Consider the following 20,066-nt stretch of genomic DNA (forward strand, 5'->3'; position numbering starts at 1 on the left):
TGGAATTGCTCATGATAGGGGTTCTTTAATGGTAGATTCTACATACATCTCTAAAATATAAGATGTTCTGTGACGCTATCTTTATTTTTTTTGTGGATGCTTAATAAAAAGCAGAAAAAAGATGAAGTCAACTAATGTGATGTAAAGTATACAGTAGTTAAATGCATGACTTGTCATTGTGAAAGTTTTTTCTCTGTGTGTATTTTGATGATGCTGATTAGTGTAATGGATGAGATCATTGATGGGACAGCATAACATGTTAGAATCAGTGCAGGGAAGCTAGACTGCTTTGAAATTGACACTAGCATCTAAGGATGTAATGTCTATGATCCTGCGCTGTTTCAGGTAACTCTGGATGTTTGGGTGAAATTTAGATTCACTCTGTCAGTGTGTCCACACTTAGCTGTCCAACCTAGGATCCTGGAGTGTCTCCCCCAGGACAGTTGAGGTCTAGGACTGTTGATGGCTCTGGCTTCTGTTATACCTTGAGTTCTCCAGCCCTTCAGGAATCGTTTGACGGTTGCTTTTCCTTCCTAAGTCCCTAGATAGCACAGATTCTGGGGCCGTGTCTATATTATAAAAGAGATCTGCTACCAATGGGTGTCAGCAATGGATGCAGCTGAACTGTTGCACAATATAGTTTTCTTATCTATGCTTATTCATTGCTCATGTTTGGCACTAGTTCTGCTGCACATATTGCTGACACCCATTTTCAGCAATGGTTCTTGTCAGTGGTGTGGACAAAGCTTTAGATGTATGTGAATCCACCTCCCTGTACAAGGAGTGACTGCTGCTCACTGGCATGGACTCCAGTTCTACCAGCCTGCATGGAAAGATCAGACCCCTGACTTTTCCCACTTGTCCCGCTGATAAATAAACTATTAAAAAAAAAAACCACCACTTGTTTTGCTCTCTGCAGTGAGGAAAAACAGGCTAAAGTTTAAAAAAAAAAATCTCAGGCCTATTCATCTGGTATGGGAGAGGAAAGTGAGATCTTGTTGTCGTCTTCCTCATTTTAGTCAAAGAATTGAGATTTGGGCAGGACAGAAAGGGTGACTTACTGGATGAACTAGTTGACACAGTATTGGTATATTTACTCTGATTAAAAAAACCATGGTACCAAGGCATCTCGGGGCTCAGGCTATGGGGCTATCAAATTGCAATGGAGATGTTCTGGCTTGGGCTAGAACCCAGGTTCTGAGACCCACATGATACTATGAGTAGCCAATGTTCTGCTTGGTTCCAAGAAAAGTTACCTGAATAGGGGCCAGGTAATTTTTCCAGTTCCCCAGAATGAGATCCACAGTGTATCAGCTAATGCCCCCCTAATTAGTGCTGCCCTAGACTGATAGTTAAGCTGAGTCAGACCACATTTAAATGTTCAGACGTTAATGAGTAAACATCCAGAACATTTGTTGACTTTAAGATAGGAGAGTAAGTATTCGAAGTGACATAGATGCACTTGGAAATGCCCCATGGTGGGAGTTAGTATATTATTGGACGAACATCTGCGGGTATGCATGATATTAATGGGCTTTGTAAGTGTGCAGGCCATACTAGTAGTTGTGCTAATTGCATTGATTTGGAAGGTTAATGATCTTGGTTAGGCATTTGGGAATGAGAAGAGATGTATATTAAATATAGGCTTCAATTAGGCCTTAGAAAGGATTCTGAAGCTTCATGGTAGGGAACATTGGGAGCAAAGGGGCATGACAGAAGCCTGCTGTGGATATTAAGTCTGTTCTGATAACATTTAACAGCATACGTGTAAGAAGAACTGTGTATGTGTAAGAAATTGCAGAGTAATCATGTTTTTGAGAAAAAAAGATAAAGTAACTAAAAAGCTAGAAAAGACTGGTTTGAACTAAAACTAAACCTGTAATGACAGGGGAGGAGAGTTAACATGGAAATAAGAAGCTAATACATGATGTATAAGGAAAGATAACAAGAAGTTATAAATAAGTTTGTGTAACAAGGAGTGTGAAGTAAGTAATTTATCGCTACTTGCTGAGTGTTTTGCCTTAATAGTTGTTAGACCCATCTGTTAAGTAAACCACAATCCTACGATGTCCCTCTCGGATCATCTCAGAGTCTGGGTTCCAGCCTTAGCCCAAATGTCTACACTGCAATTTTATAACACTGCAGCCCCAGCAAGCTGACCTGAGCCAGCTGCAACTGTGCTGTGGGTCTGCGCAGTGTAGACAGACCTTTTTTCAGTGTCTAGAAATTGTCTGCAAAGTCTCTAATTTTCCTGACTTTTTAGCTAAGAGAGAACCACTAAACAAGAAAAAGCATAGGCACAAATGTTCCCTTCCCCAAGCCAGAATCACTCAAAGATTATAATATTTCTGAATGTAAATTCCTTAAATCAATTGGCTATATTCAACATTGTAAATAGTTCAAAAGACTAGATGTCCCTAAATCTGTACCAATCCTACATGTAGATGTTTTGGTTAATCTATAAAGGAAAATTATAATCCCAGTGGAGGGCGCCATTGCACTTTGAGAGACAGTGGATAAATAACTGGAGCATTCCCTTAATAAGATCAGTCATTCTTAATGAGCCTCTCAGACATTAGAGCAAAAAAGAGTGAGGCTATCCTGTGCTTTTGATGTTGAGAAAAAAATGGCTAACTCAGTGCACTATGTGAAAATTCATACCATTGAATTTGTATAGGTATCTTAATATTTCTCTGACTATATTAGAACTGCACGTTTGTTTCACTTACTGAGATTTCTACTATTTTTATGATAATTTCCCTGGGCTGTAGCATATCTAATGCCATATCATATTGCTTATTTCAGTTTGCTTTGCAAAATATGGCCAGAATGTACATGATATTGATTGCTACACATTTCCTTGTTTTGCTTGAAATATTCTTGATGCTTTGGAAAAATACCACTTTTTTAAAAAAAACTACAGATCAGCAAACTGAATGATTATGTTTATATTTGCAGCCCAAAGGAGCACTGGAAAATGCATTAAAAGGACATGCAAACAGTATTCGAATGATTCATAACCAACAAGTTGTTCCACTGGAGCAAGCTATGGTAAAATATTTAAGTGTTGTACTATGAACACATAGTTACAGTAAAAATATAGATATAGATTACAAAACTACCGATTAAGAAAATCATCAAATTACAGTGCAGCTAATGACTTTTTTCTTTTGTGCAAATTCCATATTAGGTTTAGTTTTATGTATTGTATATTTCCAAAATATATCTTCATTTTTGTATCTAAATACAGTTTTATATATATTATGTAATTAAAACGGTAGTCAGATAAATTTTTAACAAACCAATGTCATTACCGTTGTTGTTGTAGTATAATATTGTGAAAACCAAACTTGGTTTTGCCCCTTTCTTTGCAAGCTTTTTGTTTGCCCCTTCCTTTCTTTGCAAGCTCAAATCACAGCTCCGCCAGATGTCAGTTTTTCTCTGTATATTCTCCTTAAATTTTTCAGCTTATACTATTTTAGTGTCGTCTGAGGGCCCAGGTCTGTTAGGTGATGAACATCTCCTGGAAAGTGCTGAGGAACTGTCTGAAATCACTGGGAATCTGGGAGCTCAACATCTTCCAAGGGGCTTTCAGTACCTCACAGGACTGGCCCTTAATTTAGCAGTTCATACGTATAGTTCTGTATAGAAATGTATTTGTCCCTATGTTCCTCTTATAGAGAAGTATTAGGTCCTCTGTTGCATTCTGCTGATCCTTCACTGTTTCTCTTCTAATTAACTCTTAATTATTCTCATCTTTTTTTCTTTTTCCAAAACTGACTGTCAAGAAATATGTAAAAGCTAGGGTAAGTGATTTTCCTTTCCAAAACTGTAAAATAATACACTATGCACAATGAGCTTTAATTTTAACTATTTTCCTTTATCTCCCAAATAAATGATATCCAGCCTTATTGCTGCAAACTTTAGTTATGTTTGAAGTCTTCTAGCACACAAAGTGTGGCTGCTCTGTGCTTTAAGAAAAATATTGTTTCCTTCTGAGAGTCTTACACACACTGGCTGCTAGTTCCATTAGTAGGCAATCAGTTCTTAGCTAATGCAACTAGTTTGCATCCGTTAATATTAATGTGTTTGAAATATATTACTGGTTATGATTATCTAGGTGACTTGTTCTTGTAGACATACATTGTATTGAAGCAAGAGGATTCTTATAAAATCTTTTTCTTTTCTTTTTTCTTTTTTTTAACCAGAGCACTTTAAATCAGAGCATTAGATTACTGCAGAGGACATCATCTGAATTTATGGTAGGTTTGTCTTTCTGGCAATAAAGTGTGACGCTGTACCCCATAATGCTTTATGGGAACATGACATAACTGGAATATGTTTTGTGCTGCCTGTGCCATGTAACATATCTCTGTAGAAGTTATGGTCGTGTGTGTGTGTGTCTCTCTCTCTCAGTGAGTGAGTGATCCAACCCATCACAATAAACATATTTTATTTTTTTACTTTAAATCTACACTACCACAAGCATACAGGACATAATATTTGCAACATTTTTATTTTGCTAACTTTTCGGGGGCAGGAAGAGTGTGTCATGCTTAGAGCTGGGGACTAGGGATGGAATCCATGAAGGTACTTGAGCAATTAAGTCACATTTTTAGGCACCACTTTGATCCATAAAACTCCTGCTTGTCTGACACCCAATCCTGTAGGTACCTAAACTCATGTGGCTCTCAAATTTTTACCTCTGGGCTTGTGCAGTGCAGCCTCACTGTAGGTGTCCGGACACCTGTCTCCCACTTACGCCTCAGAGCAGTTCACAAGCCCAGAAAAAACAGGCACTAGGCTGCCTGTGTCATGTGTGAGGCCCGTCTGGTAGATCGCCTCTGAGACCCTTCTGGAGAGTTCATACAAAACAGTGTGGGGGAGGGGAAAGGAGGACCCCCCTCAGAACATTTAAACCAGTGGTTAGGGAACTCACCTGGGATATAGGAGACTCCCCCTCGTTCAAGTTCCCCCTTCTTCCTGAAGGGGAGAAGGAATTTGAACTGGGATCTGCCACTCTCAGGTGAGTGCCCTAGCCATTAGGCTATTGTGATGGTGATACACTCTGTCTCTCACTAAACAACTGAATAATTAAATATTAACTGAAGCAGTAAATGAGTTGTTTTGTTTTGGGCTCCACATGCAACTTAGGCAGCCAAAACACCTGTCTCCCCCAGTTCATGGATTGCCAGCAGAGATAGGCACCAGGCTTACCACTCACCATCTGGCTGGCACCTCCTCTGGGCTAACTTAGTTAATACCCTGCCTAGTGCACTGGCTTTGTGGATCACAGTCTAACGCACCTATGGCATTGTGTAGGGAGCCAAGGGGTCTAACTCCAGGCTTTGTGTATCAGTGTTGTTCCTGTGAATTCTATTTTTTCTAGGCACCTAAATAGTTAGGCATTGTGATGCTCAGGTTTGCAATGTCCAAGTCCCTTTGCAGGTCTGAGCCAAGGAGTCTGAAGCTCTGGGCTCTATTCTACAGAGGTCTAGGTGCCTTGGTTTCCCCATCTTTCACATTTCCCCTTGTAAAGCACTTGATGTGCAAAGTTTCATTGATTTTTATTGTTAATCTAGGTAGTTACAGTGCCCAGGAAGCAGCCACAAATCAAAAGACGCTTTGTGGCTATTTTTTAAACAGGCCATTGGAAAGTTTTAATTCTCACTTAGTAAAATAATTTCAGTACAATTTTACATGCTGTGGTTTTCCTGTTACTCAGCAGCTTGCTTTTACTCTTAGTCATTGAGGTAGGATTGCCTCACCTGTCCGTATGTAAAAAATAAAATAAAATTAGCCCACTCGTGCTTAATGAAATGAACTCCACTGTCTTGTTAATGTTGGATGTCTCTTCCCCTAGCACAGTGCGTCCACCGTGTCCCCTTACTCACTCTTGCAATCCCAGCCAAACTGCAGGAAGCATGAGCTTGACAGAGCTTCCCTAAGGCAGCCCACCTGCTTTCCTTCTCCATAGCAGCTAGTGCTTGCACAGCCAAGAGAGCAGCTGCCTTTATGCTCTGCTAGTCTCTTGAGAATCAGCAACAGGGTGGAGAGTCCTTCTGGCAGCAGCTTTCCCTGTTACCACCAGCCTGCCTTGGCTCCTGTAGCAACAGTCCAGCCCCAGTAGCGCTAGTGCAGTTATGTCACCCTAATTGCTCCTTACCTGCTTCAGTTCTTCTTGCCACTTTCACACCCATGCATGGCAGCAAACCAGCTGCAGGAAATCCATTCAGAACTTGTATGTCCTGGACCTAGATGGGCAGGTAAGAGGAGCTGGTGAGAACGTGAGGTTGTTGTGGGAAAGGGACAGAAGCTTAGAAGCTTTTTTTAAATTCACCTACAACATAAGGCTGTGAGTACATCATCCTTTGCGTGTATTGGGGAGCTATTGGGATTTTTTTATAATGAAAAGCTATCAGGTTTAAAAAAAGGGGGGGGACCAAAATGTTTTAAGGACACTGACAGTCTATGTTGTAGTCCACAGCTGAGATATTGTTTGACCCTGTGCTTCCCTTCCACATGCGTACTTCTGCCATGATACAGGGTGTGAAATTATTTTCTGAGGCAAGATTTTGCTCATCTTTACCTCTATAGTGCATGGCTGTTGTTGTGGGGGTCCAGGTGGTGACGGACTGGCCCAGGAGAGGAGAGAATCCCTACTCATAAGGGAAGGAAAGAAAAGAAGGGTAACCTGTTCTAGAAGTATGAAAGAGAGTACAGCAAGGGCTGCTGCCTGACTACAGAGGTGCCTGCCTCTGGCAGTGGTGAGGGGGTCCATGTTGGTATAGAATGAATCCTTATGCCTTAGGGGTGCCAGGATATTGTGGACCCCCTGTTGCACTCACCATATTGAGAGAAACATTTTTCTCAGATTTTAGTGTTATCAGGACAATGATATTTATCTATAGAAAGGACTAAAAATACAATACCAGCAGTGTTGTCATAGCAACTTTGGAAAGATCTACGCTATCTTATGTACGTTCTTTTTTTCAGGTAAAAGTAAGAAATGTGATTAGTGCTGTTGATGCTGCTCAGTTTCTCATAAGCAACGATGCGTCACTGGTTATCATCCAGGTAATCTTTCTTATGTTTAAATTAGTTTAATGAATTTAGGGTGCAGTAGAGGTTTTGTGTGAAGGATTGGTGGTTTGTTTATTTTTGTTTGGTTTTTTTTAGGAAACCAAAAAGTACATGGATATGATAATAGGCTACTTCGAGCAATATGTTGAGTGGGTCAAGGAGTCGGTAAGGTGCATTTACTACATTGAGGGAACTACTGTAAAATATGACAAAGCGTGTAAAAAAAACAAACCTAAAAATAAAAGTTTAAAGTTTTTTTTTTTTTACTATGTGTGTTCAGAACGGGGGAAAAGTGTAAATTGTTATAGTGTGTTTACTATAAATGGAGTTTCATTATATTTAGAGTGGAAGCAATGAGTTGTTTCAGTGCATAGCAGTGTGCAAAATGCAATTCTAATTACAGTGATGTTTCTCTAGAGTGCAAGTGGCTGAGATACCATTTGTACTTCTCTTGCACTGAGCCTGACTTTGTTTTTGTTTTTTCTCACCCTTTTCTTAAAGAAAGGAAAAATAAATGCATAATTCTATTGAGAAAAACAAGTTAATTCTTCAGGTGTGATTTGCGCTCTGGGGATAGAATATTGCAGGAATTTGCTTAGGGAGAGGGGAACACGCCCTTGGTAAATGGCACATAAAGCTTGTACCGGGGTATTGCAGGGTTTGGTTTTTTAATGAATGACCTGAATGGTATTTTTAATCTGTTGTAGATTACCATGGAGGTAGCAGCATGCAAGCCTATTGCCAACGTGATAGACACTGCAGTAGATATATTTTTATGCAGCTATGTCATTGATTCTGTGGTAAGAAATATTTCCCACTTTTCAAAACTAGGGCCTTAAATGGGGAATTCTTGCTTGTACTTCCACTGAACTGTGAACATAACTCTCTGCATTTCATCCTTTGACTAAGATGTTCTGATGAAAGAGGTTGTCTAAATCTGAGATTGGCCAAGGAGGAAGTGTTCTGATCTGGATTAGATTTAATTTAAAGTATGGAGCTCAAGTCTGAAACCACTCCAAGACTGGAGTTTCAATACATTCCCATGAGACTTTGTCCCATAATCGCAGAAATCCTGCAAAATCCACTGTTCTTGAGAGATTTTGCTATCTTGAATATGAAAAGAGACCAATTCTGATTCAAGTTCAGATCCAGAATGAGAACTGTTTTGCAGGAGGTTCTGTTTTGGGGAGTTGAACTCCTGTGAAATTCAAAGGGGAGTGGATCTGACATTCCAGCTTTGACCCATCTCTGCTCTGAGAATATAAGAATAATGGAAGTACTGAGGAAAAAATTTCCACAAACATCTTTGCTGGAATCTAGAAAATGTGAATGAGGAAAAGGAACTTTTTTCAGGTGGCATGCAGAAAACAAATCTTGATTCATTCATGTACAGAGGAGAGGTTCATTATGGCTTGTAGTACTTTGAGGTGCTATTTGGCATTTTCTCATCTCTCAAAGGATGAAAAGTTGGCTGTGTGTATTAGAAGAAACCACATATCTGTAAACCACCTAAAACTTCTCTCACCAATTTTTTCTTTTCCTCAATCAGTCCGAACCAAGCAATAATCAGAACTTGTATACAAGAACCACCTCTAATTTTCTGAAATCGAGTCTGAAGTGCCCTAATCCTGCTAATACTAAATCCTGAAACCTGCTGTCCTGCCAGAGCCAAGTCAAAATCACCTGGCACCACAAAGGAACTGCAGAACATCTCTTCCTTCCATCCTGCAGAAACTGAATGGGAAAAATACCACTCACCAGATCAGTTAGCCGTGGATGGGTCAAAATCTTACATGATGAAAGATCCCAGCTGGGCTCACATACAAGTCAAAACTGCCTCCAGCCCATAGGAATCAGGTTTAAAATGCCATTTTAACAGCTGGAGCCTGCTAATCTGTGCACTAATGAAATTACTCTCACAGTCGTGAACTGCAGCTGTCAAGTCTGAAACTACCTCTAAGGTGCTGAAAATTCAGTTTGCCACAGGGAACATGAATAAGGCCACTACTGTTAAATATCAAGGCAGGAAAAAAAACATGGCTAGCAGGTTCATCTCTAGGGACACAGTATCTTCCAACTTGGGGTTGGTTGGTTGAGTAATAATGTTCTGCTAATGGTCAAACAACTGATAATTCATGGCTACCTCTCATTACAGGGTCCTGCAGTGTCCTGGACCATGCCAATGACTTCAGCTGTATGCTTTCAGAATCAACATAATTGACAATCAAGTAGTAATAAGGGCAGCAACTTTAGCTATTAAATAAAAGCCAATTTCCAACTCAAGACTCTAAGGGGTCAGTTCTAAGAAGAAATGTGAGAAGAAACTAGCAGTGGTTTAAAACACTGATACAGTATTTTATTGAATGTCATTTTCTTGATTTTTGTTGTCTTCTAGAATACCTTCTGGTTTGGTATGGGAGGCTGTTCGATATTTTTAATTCCTGCCATAATTTGTGCTGTAAAACTATCCAAATACTATCGTAGAATGGATACAGAGGATGTGTATGATGAGTAAGTATATAATCTTAAATAGGCTAAAAAGAAGGTGGACATGAATACTTTCCTGCATAACACAGTATTTTACGTGAACTATATGGTGCATTGTTTAAACCTTCACTATTGGCAAAATGAGCACCACAGTATTTTCTGAAAGAGTACAGATATGGGCCCTGATCCGTCAATATGGGCCACATAGGTGGACTTCCATATCGTACATTGATTCACTGGGGCTCTGTACTGGTGTAGCAGGGTCTGCCTGTGAGAAGCTCTTTGCAGGGTCAGGGCTTTAAAACTTCTTACACCTTTATTTAAAAATATTCCCAATTTCAGTAGATCTTTGCTCAATTATTGCATTAAGATAACTTGTACCTGCTTTGTAGTTTCCTTCTGTTAATTCTTTCCTTTTTTTGCTCAATATCCTGATTATCCCTAACCAGTCTTTCCTTTTCACTTGCAGTTCCTCTGTCTCAGGGACTTGGCATTTTACTTTATGATAACTGTTTTTACTTATTTTCATTTTGACTATTTTTCCTATTTATTTTAGCTGTTCAGTAAACCTGCGCACTTCATTTTTTCAGATCATTTTATTTCACATTGGTCAATTTACATTGTACATTCACAAATGAATAGAGCAGCAACAAGACGTGTACTGCTAAGACAAATGTTCACTTGCTAGTATGTTTAAGTTGATTGCTTCTCCTTTTTTTGTATTTTTTAGTGTTGAAACTATACCCATGAAAAAGTAAGATACTTTTACTGATATTTGTTAAAATTATTTTACTAAGGAGTGAGGGTTTATATATATATATATATATAATATAATTCTTTACTATAAAAACTAACGTCTTTTGGTTTAATTACATTTTATAATGTTAGGGTACAACTGAACACAAATATCTCCATTAAATAATTGAAAATTGGAGCATGCTAAAATAAGACTTCATAGAATTATTTGATATTATACACTATCAGTATGGTTGAAAATTAAAGAATATTGTCTACTGAACAGACCCGACTTATTTTTACATACAATACCATCATCCATTTACATGTCTTTTGTAGCCATTTTGTACATATTGCATCTTATAGTTAACATAGTCTTTTTTGGTGTATTTATTTTGTTACAGTATGGAAAATGGTAATAATGGTTATCATAAAGAGCATTTATATGGTATACACAATCCTGTTATGACAAGGTAAACCAAGTCTGAAACTGCATGCCTTCACGTTTCCTTGCTTAGCATACTGTGCTAATCGGCTATCCAATTTTCTGCACGTTTTAAAGTGAATAGTTTAATTTTGGATTTGCTTTTTGCATGGTTGCTCACTATAACAAGGGCTGTATGTTTAATTTTTTTGAATATGCCTATATAGCCATAGATATTGTAATAGAATCCAGTCATTTAACCATGGAATTTTGTACGCTTAAAAGCCACATAATTCCATATTACTTCTCTGCCACGATGGCCCTAAAATGGTAAAGTTATTAAAGTACTCTGCATAGCAATTAAAAGGCTGTTGGGTGCATGTTCACTTTTTCCTGTTTTTGTTTTTTTTCTTCATGCTTATAGAAAAGGCTGTAGGACCGATTATAAATTGATACCTAATAAATGCCACTTTGACTGTAACCTGGGGCACTAATAGATTATTCCTTTTTAAATTCTAGTTTGGTTTTTAGAATTTTTTTCATGAGAATGCATAGAAGTAGGCTACATAGAACAAGCAGGGCTAGAGATTTGAAAGATAAGAAACAAAAAAAAATCTCATATTTTATAAAAGCAATGAGTAGCCACAGTAACCTCCCGAATTAACATAATGTTTAATTGCTCAGTAGTCCCTTCAACCTGTGCCCTTGGTGCAGCTTTTTTAAACAGCTGAGGAAAGGCAAAGTTTGCTATGTGCAGGCTGCAATTGGGCCAGGGGGATGGAAGGGGTAGAGGGGAAGATGGATGTTACTGCACCTCTGAAATTAGTCTAATCTTATATGTCCAAAATAGTTAAGTCACAAGTCTGGGAGACGGGAGTTGCAAGGTCTTCTCCTGTCTCTGTGGCTCACTTGCTGTGAGACACTGGCAAGTCACTTAGCCTCAGTGCCTTGGATTCTGATTCCATAAAACTGGGATGATGTGATCCACCTCACAAGACTGTAGTGAGAGTTCAGTAGGCTTTGTAACATACTTCTAAGTTCCTTGAATGAGAAGCTATATAAATAATTGACAAATATAAGGAATAGTGAGCCACGTAACTTTTTTTATATAGAACACGTTTAGATTTAATGTTTGGTAGAGAATTAATTTTTATTGCTCTCTGGGTCATGGATAGGGTCTTCTATGTTGATGGGGCTTGAGGTCGAAATTTTTGACAGCCCTCAGGGTTAAAGCCTATTTTGCGTTGATTATTTTATTAGCCAAGTATCTTCCCTATGCTTCCTTTAGGAGGAAGTATTTCATAAGTGGTATTAGTTAGGGTGACCAGATAGCATCTGTGAAAAATCGGGACAGGGTTGGGGGTAATAGGCGCCTAGATAAGAAAAAGTCCCAAAAACGGGACTATCCCTATAAAAATGGGACATCTGGTCACCCTAGTATTAGTGGTGTTATAATGTTCATTATTTTGGCATAGCCTATATCACACTGGGGGCTTTTGGGACTCCTTATATTAATCTATAATATATTTGACTCCAGAGTCAACTCCACTGGCACATCGGAGAACTTCCATATTAAAGACTTTTGATATTTTCCATAAGAGGGAACCAATAATCGTCCAGACTTTAGAAGTCACCTTCTGATCTTTGGATTTTTTTAATATTGATTTTCAACATTCTTCAGCTGTATGGAACATCATTTGTGTGGTATTTGTAGGAAAAAAAAAGTATAAGGAAATCCTTGTTCGATGACTGAATATATGAGATATTCGGAAATAAGCCAAAAATCATTAACATTACAAAAACACTCTGTTAAATGAAAGCACACTAGCTTTCCACATGGACACACACATGTTAAGGACTAGATTCTGATTTCAGTTGTCCTACTGTCAGTGAACTTGCTCTGGATTGTCCCTCTCCCTGCTCCCTGTAACTAACATTAGAATTTACTCTAAACTGCCACTTCCTTTTGATGATTTCATACCTGAAACAGAGTTTGAAAAAACTGGACCAGGGCTACCACAATTCAGGGATACCACTCTAGTAGATTCTTGTTCTCTGTTTTTAACTGCACAAACCATTTTCATGTTTTCTGCTACCCTACTTTTTCTCAGTTCCTACAGATCTTTATAGTTGGTTGTAAGTATTTGTAGCATCTTTTGAGTGAGATTGTTAGCAGTGAAACCATATCCTTTTAAAGTGACAGGAATAGGAAGTCTCCCCTTGTGTACCTGCAATGTTATGGATGCAAGTAATTGCAGGTTGCAGTTGCATTTAGAAATCTACCTGATTATTTTCTCCCGATCAGGTAGGTACAGAGAGAAATAAAAATCAAATACATCTACAGTTGTTTGTGAGAGCATTATGGGAGGTTGGGGTTAAGACATTTTCTAACTCAGGTCTATGGTGTTAATTGATTATCTGAGTATTTCCTTCCACCCCAAAACAAGTCTTTTTTTTTTTTTTTAAAGACTGCTATATAATGAAACTAAACCCATTTTCTCTAGTTAAAAACTTCAGTAACTGGCAAGAAGATTCAGGAATTATTTATATAACACTGATAGATTTCGGACCCAGGGATGATTGGTAACACTATTGACAGCTGACAGTGCCACGCACTGTAGTTATGAAGTCAGTTTATTCAGTTCTTTTGTTAGCAACAGAAAAATATATTTCTGTGTTCTCTTTAGCTCTGTGGAACAGTGGTAGCCAATACTGGAAACATCAGGGGTAAGTAATGAGCTTTTAAAATTTATTTCAGCGCATCCTCCCATTTTAAAATCTGCTTCTTAAAATGTAAAAACAAAGGCTTGTACACTTATAATAGCATGATTGTTGGTAAGGTAAAGAAGTTTATCTGTTGACACACCCATGACTTTCAGATGAAGACCATGTATGTATAGTGTTCTATCTAAATTGTATTGCTACCTTAATCTATTTTTTACTGATTCTTTTTCTTGTGATCTATTTTCAGCCTATAGAAAGAAGGCTCAAGATTCTTCTACAGGAAACATTAAATTCTTCCAACCACAGTGGGATCTGAATTCACCATCCAAATCCCATGCCACTTGTTCTGTGTGGCTTGTACAGTAAATCAGTCTTGAATCAAGAAAACAGTGTTTAATGTTTTATGCCATTAACTATTGTACAAAATACCAGAGCACTTCCTCTTGTTCACTACTGTTTAAGACTTGAACTAAAGTGGTTTCTGTTTTTTACTTTTTTTACACTGGGGTTTCTATTTCACATCACAGTATGTATATTAATGTGGCTTACACAGACTTTGCTTAAAGTTAACTGCCCTACCATGATTACTCAAGTTCTTACCTTACCGTTTTGTTGGGAATGTGTTAAATACAGTATATACACATTTGCATAAAGAATACATTTTGTATACAGAGTCTTTTGTATATACATTTTCTTAAAGCTTAAAAGTGTTTTAGCGAAATTTTTGATATTGTATAATGTACTTCACAGAGGAATTTATCAGCATGTTTAGTGTTGACTTTTGGTGCTCTTGGGCGACCACTTTGGACTGAACTTTAAATGTACGGGATATGCAGTATCTCCTGTCTCTGAAAAATTAATTCAGTTGAAGGTTTTTCTCCCTCTCTTTGAGTTACTTAAATCATCGTGTATTAAATATTAGATCTAGAAGGGTATTTGCAGAAAGACTCATTTAAAATTACAACTTTTGTGTATGTGGCAGGGTGTGGAGCTCCCAGGAGTTTGAGTGATGCTCTAATTAGACCATGAGAGATGTCATAAAGTTGGTAATTTTTAGAATACTTCATCTCCAGACCAAGTTCCTAATAAATGTCAGTGAGTCTTTAAACAGGCAGTGATTATATTTTTGCTAACTAATTTTTAAATTAAACTTTCTACACAGGAATTTGAACACTTTTAGAAGGTTGTTTTACATCACTGTAGTTTAGGGTATTGCCTTGAATTTAGACATGGCAGTTGTGTTGCTGGATTATATGACATTATAAATCCACTTAAAGGACTGTAAAGGTCTACACTACAAAAATAGAGCACAGGGGATAGGAAAGATGGAAGAATTAGATATCTTGAACTGAAGAGCAAACTGATTATTTACCAATATTTAACTGTTTCCAGAAAGGCTAATTTGGCTTAAAATAAGGATAATTCCAAAAACCTTTGAAAACATAAAATAAAACTGAACAGCAATACCAGTTTTATCTGGAATAACATTGTAAGTTTTTCACTCTTTGGTCAGAAATGGAAATGTTTCAATGTGACAATATGTAGCATATATATATGTTTGTGCGTGTGTGTATATATATGTTCAGAATTGTAGAATTTAAAAAGTTTATTTTTAATTTGAGAAAATATTCCCAATCCATTTAAATAAACAAAAACTTGGTTAAGTAACCTGTATTTTATTCATAAATATTTTATTTCATTTTAAGTGTGTTTTGAGAAGTGTAGGAGGTGTACTGGGTTAAGATGTGGACTAAGATCACATTGGAAAATGGATTTTGTCCTCCTTACAAAAACTGATGTACTGTTGGACTTCATTGACAATATTGGCTCCAAGCAAGATGAGAAACCCAGAAATAGAATGACAGGTATTGGATTACAGTGATAAACCTGTGTGGGGAAGCCCATAAACCCCCTGGCCACACTCGGTATGTCTACACAGCAAAGAAAAACCCATTGCTGGCCCATGCCAGCTGACTTGGGCTGCAGGGCTCTTTCATTGCTATGTAAACTTCTGGGCTTGGGCTGAAGTGGGCTCTGGGATCCTGCAAGGTGGGAGGGTCCCACAACTCAGACTCCAGCCTGAATCGACACAGCAATGAAGCAACCCAAGACCTGTGAGCCCAAGTCGGTGGCACAGGCCAGCCATGGTTTTTTCTTTGCTGTGTCAACATACCCAGTGTGTCCTAAACGCTTTCCTTAGTTAAGGAATGTACTTTTGATTTTCCACAGTATTCCATGTTTCTATTATTGGCACAATAAAATATAAAAGCCACATGCTTGCCAGTGCACATCCACAAAAAACATAAAGGTACCACAAATCCATTTTTATTAATTGAATACTTTTTAATCTTCTGGACAAACCCTCATTGGTGTGATTTGGCTGACCTTCTGACTACTTCCATGTGGTCATGCAATATCTGGCATAAAGACAGCTATAAAATAGCTGGAGAGTGGAAAATATCTGTTAAAATCAAAGGTGATGTGTGCATTTTGAGTAGGAATGTGCTTTTAAGTTATACAACTATCGTGCTCTATTTAGTTGCAAGATGTCTTGTTACCTTCTTGGGAGTTCACAGGTTATTTGACATTCCCTTGAGCTATAAATTATGGGCATATGCTTACACTAGGGTGGTTTATTTAAAAAAAAAATACTGGCCACCTCGAGAGAGAGAGAGACTTCTTTGTGCACGAAACCTTTAAATTCTGGGCAGACAGTTGCTTGTTTCTTTTGCTTTTTTGGACTGAGTTGCTTCAGGATCTTAGTCCGTGTTTCACCATGAAGACTGTCATCCTTCTTCTAATGATGATCTGTTGCATGGGAGGATTGGGACAGAAACAGACACAAAAGAAAAGGAGCAACGGTGAAGAAATCCATTTTCAGACTAAAGTCAAAGACGCTTGCACAATGAACATGAGTGGTAATGGGGAAATGAAACTCAGAATTGAATGCAAAAACCAAGGCAAGTCTTACTGGTGCGAATATACTGGCAAACCATCAATTTGTCGTCCTTTCAATAACAACCCAAAGGTTTATTGGAACCAGATTGCCCTTGAACTTAGAAAACTCCCAAACGCTTGCCAGTCCACCCTAGTGCTTAAGCCCAACATGTGCCAAAAGGCTCCCACAGATGCTCACATGAAGCAAGTAGCTTCCAGCATGAAGCCAAACCAGAATCCTAGCCAGCAAGCAGATACAGCCAACCAGGGGAAATCAATCCAGAAACCCTCAGCTTCTCTAAAGCAAGTTAAAGAAACCCAGGCAGGGAAAAGCTCTGCCAAAAAAGCAGGGAGACCTAAACCATCTACACTACCTCTTGTAAAACCAACACATCACGGACAAGGGTCGGAAAATGATACTGAAGTCATGAAGTTGGCACGAGAGCACTGCTGGGAATCACTGCACACTTTCTGCTCCTACATCATCAGCATCTTTAAAGGTTAAGAATTGCTTCAGGTAAAGCTCTCTCTTCAATAATATACAGCCATAACAGAATCTCTTCACATTGTTTTGTTTTGGCTTTTTTTTAACTTAAGCTCAGGGCTCTTTAAGAATATAGATAGGGATAGTATATTGTGTAATTCAGAAACTGTAACCAGATTGGAAGAATTTGTTCACCTTGAAGATTTAAACTTGTTGACTGTTAAGTGATTTAGGGCCTAATCCCAGGAGGTGTTGAACAGCATAATCTCCCATTTGAAGTCAATAGGAGTCAGGGGACCCTAGTACCCGTCAAGATTGGGCCCTTGGTAAGAATTAAAACAGAGTGCCTGCTATCTTAGTTAATAATAAATAGTACTATTTTCAGAATTACTTTCCAGTATACTACTGTGTGATACAATTCTTAACCCAGAAGCTCATCAATTCCACTTGTATAAACTGGATTTATTTTTCCCCCAAAATGCATGCTGCTTTGATTAAAAAATTTTGCCATCTCATTAGTTTCAATGTATTGCATGCATCTAAAAGCACAATTTAGAGAGAGAGACATTCAAATTCTGACAACACAAGGGTTGTTAACCAAAACTACTCTTTAATATTTAATTAACTTTAAAACTATTTTATGGAGTTTAAAAAAGCTACTTACTTTACATACATAAACCAAAACAGACAATTCTTTGAATATTTCTCGTGGAAATGAGAGGTGATCACATGCTAAAAATGAGAGGCGATTGCATCCTTGCTGCTATAGTTTAGGTGTAAAGACAAAGCCGCAACAGAAGTAATCGGAGTTGTACCCACTTGCATTTTACCTTGGAGACTGTCTACAAAACAGCTGTCTACAAAACCTGATGAGCTTTCCACAGGAATGGAAATGTGTACAGTGTGAGCCAGAAAGTTAGTTAATTTTAGGTGTGCTTAGACTGCTGAAGATCCCAACTGAGCTTAATAAGGCAAATTGCTAAATGACTAACTTTTCTTTACTTTTTTTATTTTGCAGAGCAAATTTCTTACAGCTGAAGAGAGTTCCCCGCTGGAGTTTCTGTTTAATACCCTTTTTTAGACTAAGTTTTAGTTTCAAAATGGGACCATAACTATAAATCTTGTAGCTACTTTTTTTCCTTTGCACTTCTAAAATCAAACCGTTTAAAGAAGTTTTCAAGACAGTCACCAAAGATGCATGAAATTGGAATGATTGTACTGAAATTAAGATGAAACTCTCCTATATAAATTCTTTGATTCTTCTAGGTATAGATATAATATATAGGAACATGACTGCATTTAATCTGAGAGGCCAGGTTAACTTTGTTTTAAAGTGCTGTACTTTGCTACATTTTACTATTTGTGCAGCTTTATTTTAATGAGCATTTATAGAGAGATGAAAGCTGTAAATAATGCTCCAGTTTATGCAACCAATAAAAGAATGATTTTTGAAAATATCCTTGTGTGTTATGCTGCACTCTGTGTCTGAACAGTGATTTACATAATGCCAATGCCAGTGTCTGAGGACTGGGTTAGATATCCAGGGAGGAGGAAACCACAGATCTCAGAATGAAGTGGCAAGCGCTTGCCCATGCTATGATGCTGAGAAACTTCAATTGCAAAAACTGAATGGAAAAATTCAAGTATAAATGTAGTCCAAAATAGAATATAAAACAGAGGCAGCCCCCAGAGTGATGCTTTTTTTTTTAATTCACTGCTATTATGAACATGTAATCAATAATCTTCACTTGTTCTTGACTCCAAATGCTGTATTTGCAGGAAGGATTTGGAAAGGGATAATGGAATATTCAGCTTCTCGCAAACATACAGGTCTGTGCACGTGCAAAATTACACATTACTTCCATGCAAACATCAACGTCAAAAACTCAGCCAAATGCTGAAAGGATTAACTTGTCTTTGTTTTAGGCTATTAGAATTTACAAAACACATTACTCTATTATTAGTCCTCTGAAATAGTTTTTAACAAGTACCCCACTTTGCCCTGGTCCACTACGTGAGTCTGAGAGAGACAACTGGAAAAATGGGTAAGGTTTGTGTCATACCCTGATTCTGCAAATATTTAGCCTCTTGTGCAACTTTACTCACTTGAGCACTTCCACAGATGTGTCTTATACTGAAATGCTAACTAAGGTTTCAAGGGAGAGTTCTGAAGAAAGAAAAACAAGTGACAAAATTGAGAGAGAATCCTTAATAGTACAGGATTAGTACAGTAGCAAGTACACAGGAGGGAGGAAAATATTTGCCAAATAGTTTGATGTAAATGCATGTGCCAGGTCTGAACTCTGATAAAACAGGTGCTCAAGGAAGCTTACATTTGATCTCAGTTACAACGTTAACTTTATAACGATCACCAGTAACTTCAGTTATCTTTCCTAGCGTTCTGCTTCCTGTGGGGGGCATTCTGATGGGTACCTCCAAACATGGGGAGAGGTGAATGCAGTTTTATATCCAATTCTCAGACTGTTTTATCATGCCTATACTCTGGTGTTTGGGCACCATACAGAGCAATCTTTTAGGGGAATAGACTTTTATAAATATATAAGTAAACTCTGGTAAGAAACAAAACATGATATTTTAAAGAGAATTAGGCTGCAGTGGGTTTATCATACTTTAAAACTTTGGTTTTTTTGGAGATTGCACATGGCTGCTTGCACTCAAACAATATATACTCCCTAGAATAGCTTCCATTTCTTCTCAAGTAATATTTAGACATAGCAGAACTATTCCAGGAATGTGTGTGAATTTTCCATCAAGCAAGGTGTTTGACACGAGTGATTCTGTATGTGAATATATGCAAATGTGGGGGTACAGGGTGGGTGGAAGGGTTGAGAAATGAGGCCCAGGAAAAGGAGCAGAAGAACCTGAATGAATTGAAAGTTGTCAATTATAAATAGCAGGACATCAGGGAACAGTTACTCTGAAATGAAAGGCAGTCTGGGAATGCCAACACTTTCCACCAGTGGTCTTCAAAAGTGTGTGTGTGTGTATGTGTGTATGTATATGTATATATATATATATATATATATATATATATATATATATATATATATAAATATTATAGCTTTGCTACTTGAATTCTGCCCCTGTCTCCCCAAGTTCCTGATACCTGCAAAGTCAACGTTAGTGTGTTTCCTTTAGCAAGGCAGGCATCCTTCCCTTCATACAGTGTAA

General features: G+C 37.9%; 2 protein-coding genes across 10 annotated transcripts in view; both read left to right on the forward strand.

Moving 5' to 3' along the window:
* Positions 1–15,080, forward strand: part of PROM1 (prominin 1) — an 82,510-nt gene extending 67,430 nt beyond the window's left edge. For 3 of the 9 annotated variants that reach the window (XM_045020040.1, XM_045020039.1, XM_045020042.1), the window contains 11 exons: positions 2,959–3,051; positions 3,789–3,806; positions 4,209–4,262; positions 6,997–7,077; positions 7,180–7,248; positions 7,791–7,883; positions 9,479–9,594; positions 10,301–10,324; positions 10,710–10,778; positions 13,417–13,456; positions 13,701–15,080. In XM_045020040.1, the coding sequence (XP_044875975.1) occupies positions 2,959–3,051; positions 3,789–3,806; positions 4,209–4,262; positions 6,997–7,077; positions 7,180–7,248; positions 7,791–7,883; positions 9,479–9,594; positions 10,301–10,324; positions 10,710–10,778; positions 13,417–13,435 (636 nt within the window). In that variant the 3' untranslated portion in view covers positions 13,436–13,456; positions 13,701–15,080. The remainder of the gene's footprint in view (positions 1–2,958; positions 3,052–3,788; positions 3,807–4,208; positions 4,263–6,996; positions 7,078–7,179; positions 7,249–7,790; positions 7,884–9,478; positions 9,595–10,300; positions 10,325–10,709; positions 10,779–13,416; positions 13,457–13,700) is intronic. The other 6 variants (XM_045020041.1, XM_045020043.1, XM_045020046.1 and 3 more) reach the window with 4 other exon arrangements.
* A 956-nt stretch (positions 15,081–16,036) lies between these two features.
* FGFBP2 (fibroblast growth factor binding protein 2) lies at positions 16,037–18,274 on the forward strand. The gene is made up of 2 exons (XM_045019914.1): positions 16,037–16,907; positions 17,893–18,274. Exon 1 carries the CDS (start codon positions 16,230–16,232, stop codon positions 16,893–16,895), a length of 666 nt encoding a protein of 221 aa, XP_044875849.1. The 5' UTR covers positions 16,037–16,229; the 3' UTR covers positions 16,896–16,907; positions 17,893–18,274.
* Positions 18,275–20,066: the final 1,792 nt, after the last annotated feature.

Source organism: Mauremys mutica, chromosome 5 (genome assembly GCF_020497125.1).
Source record: "Mauremys mutica isolate MM-2020 ecotype Southern chromosome 5, ASM2049712v1, whole genome shotgun sequence".
In the NCBI taxonomy this organism is placed as follows: domain Eukaryota; kingdom Metazoa; phylum Chordata; order Testudines; family Geoemydidae; genus Mauremys; species Mauremys mutica.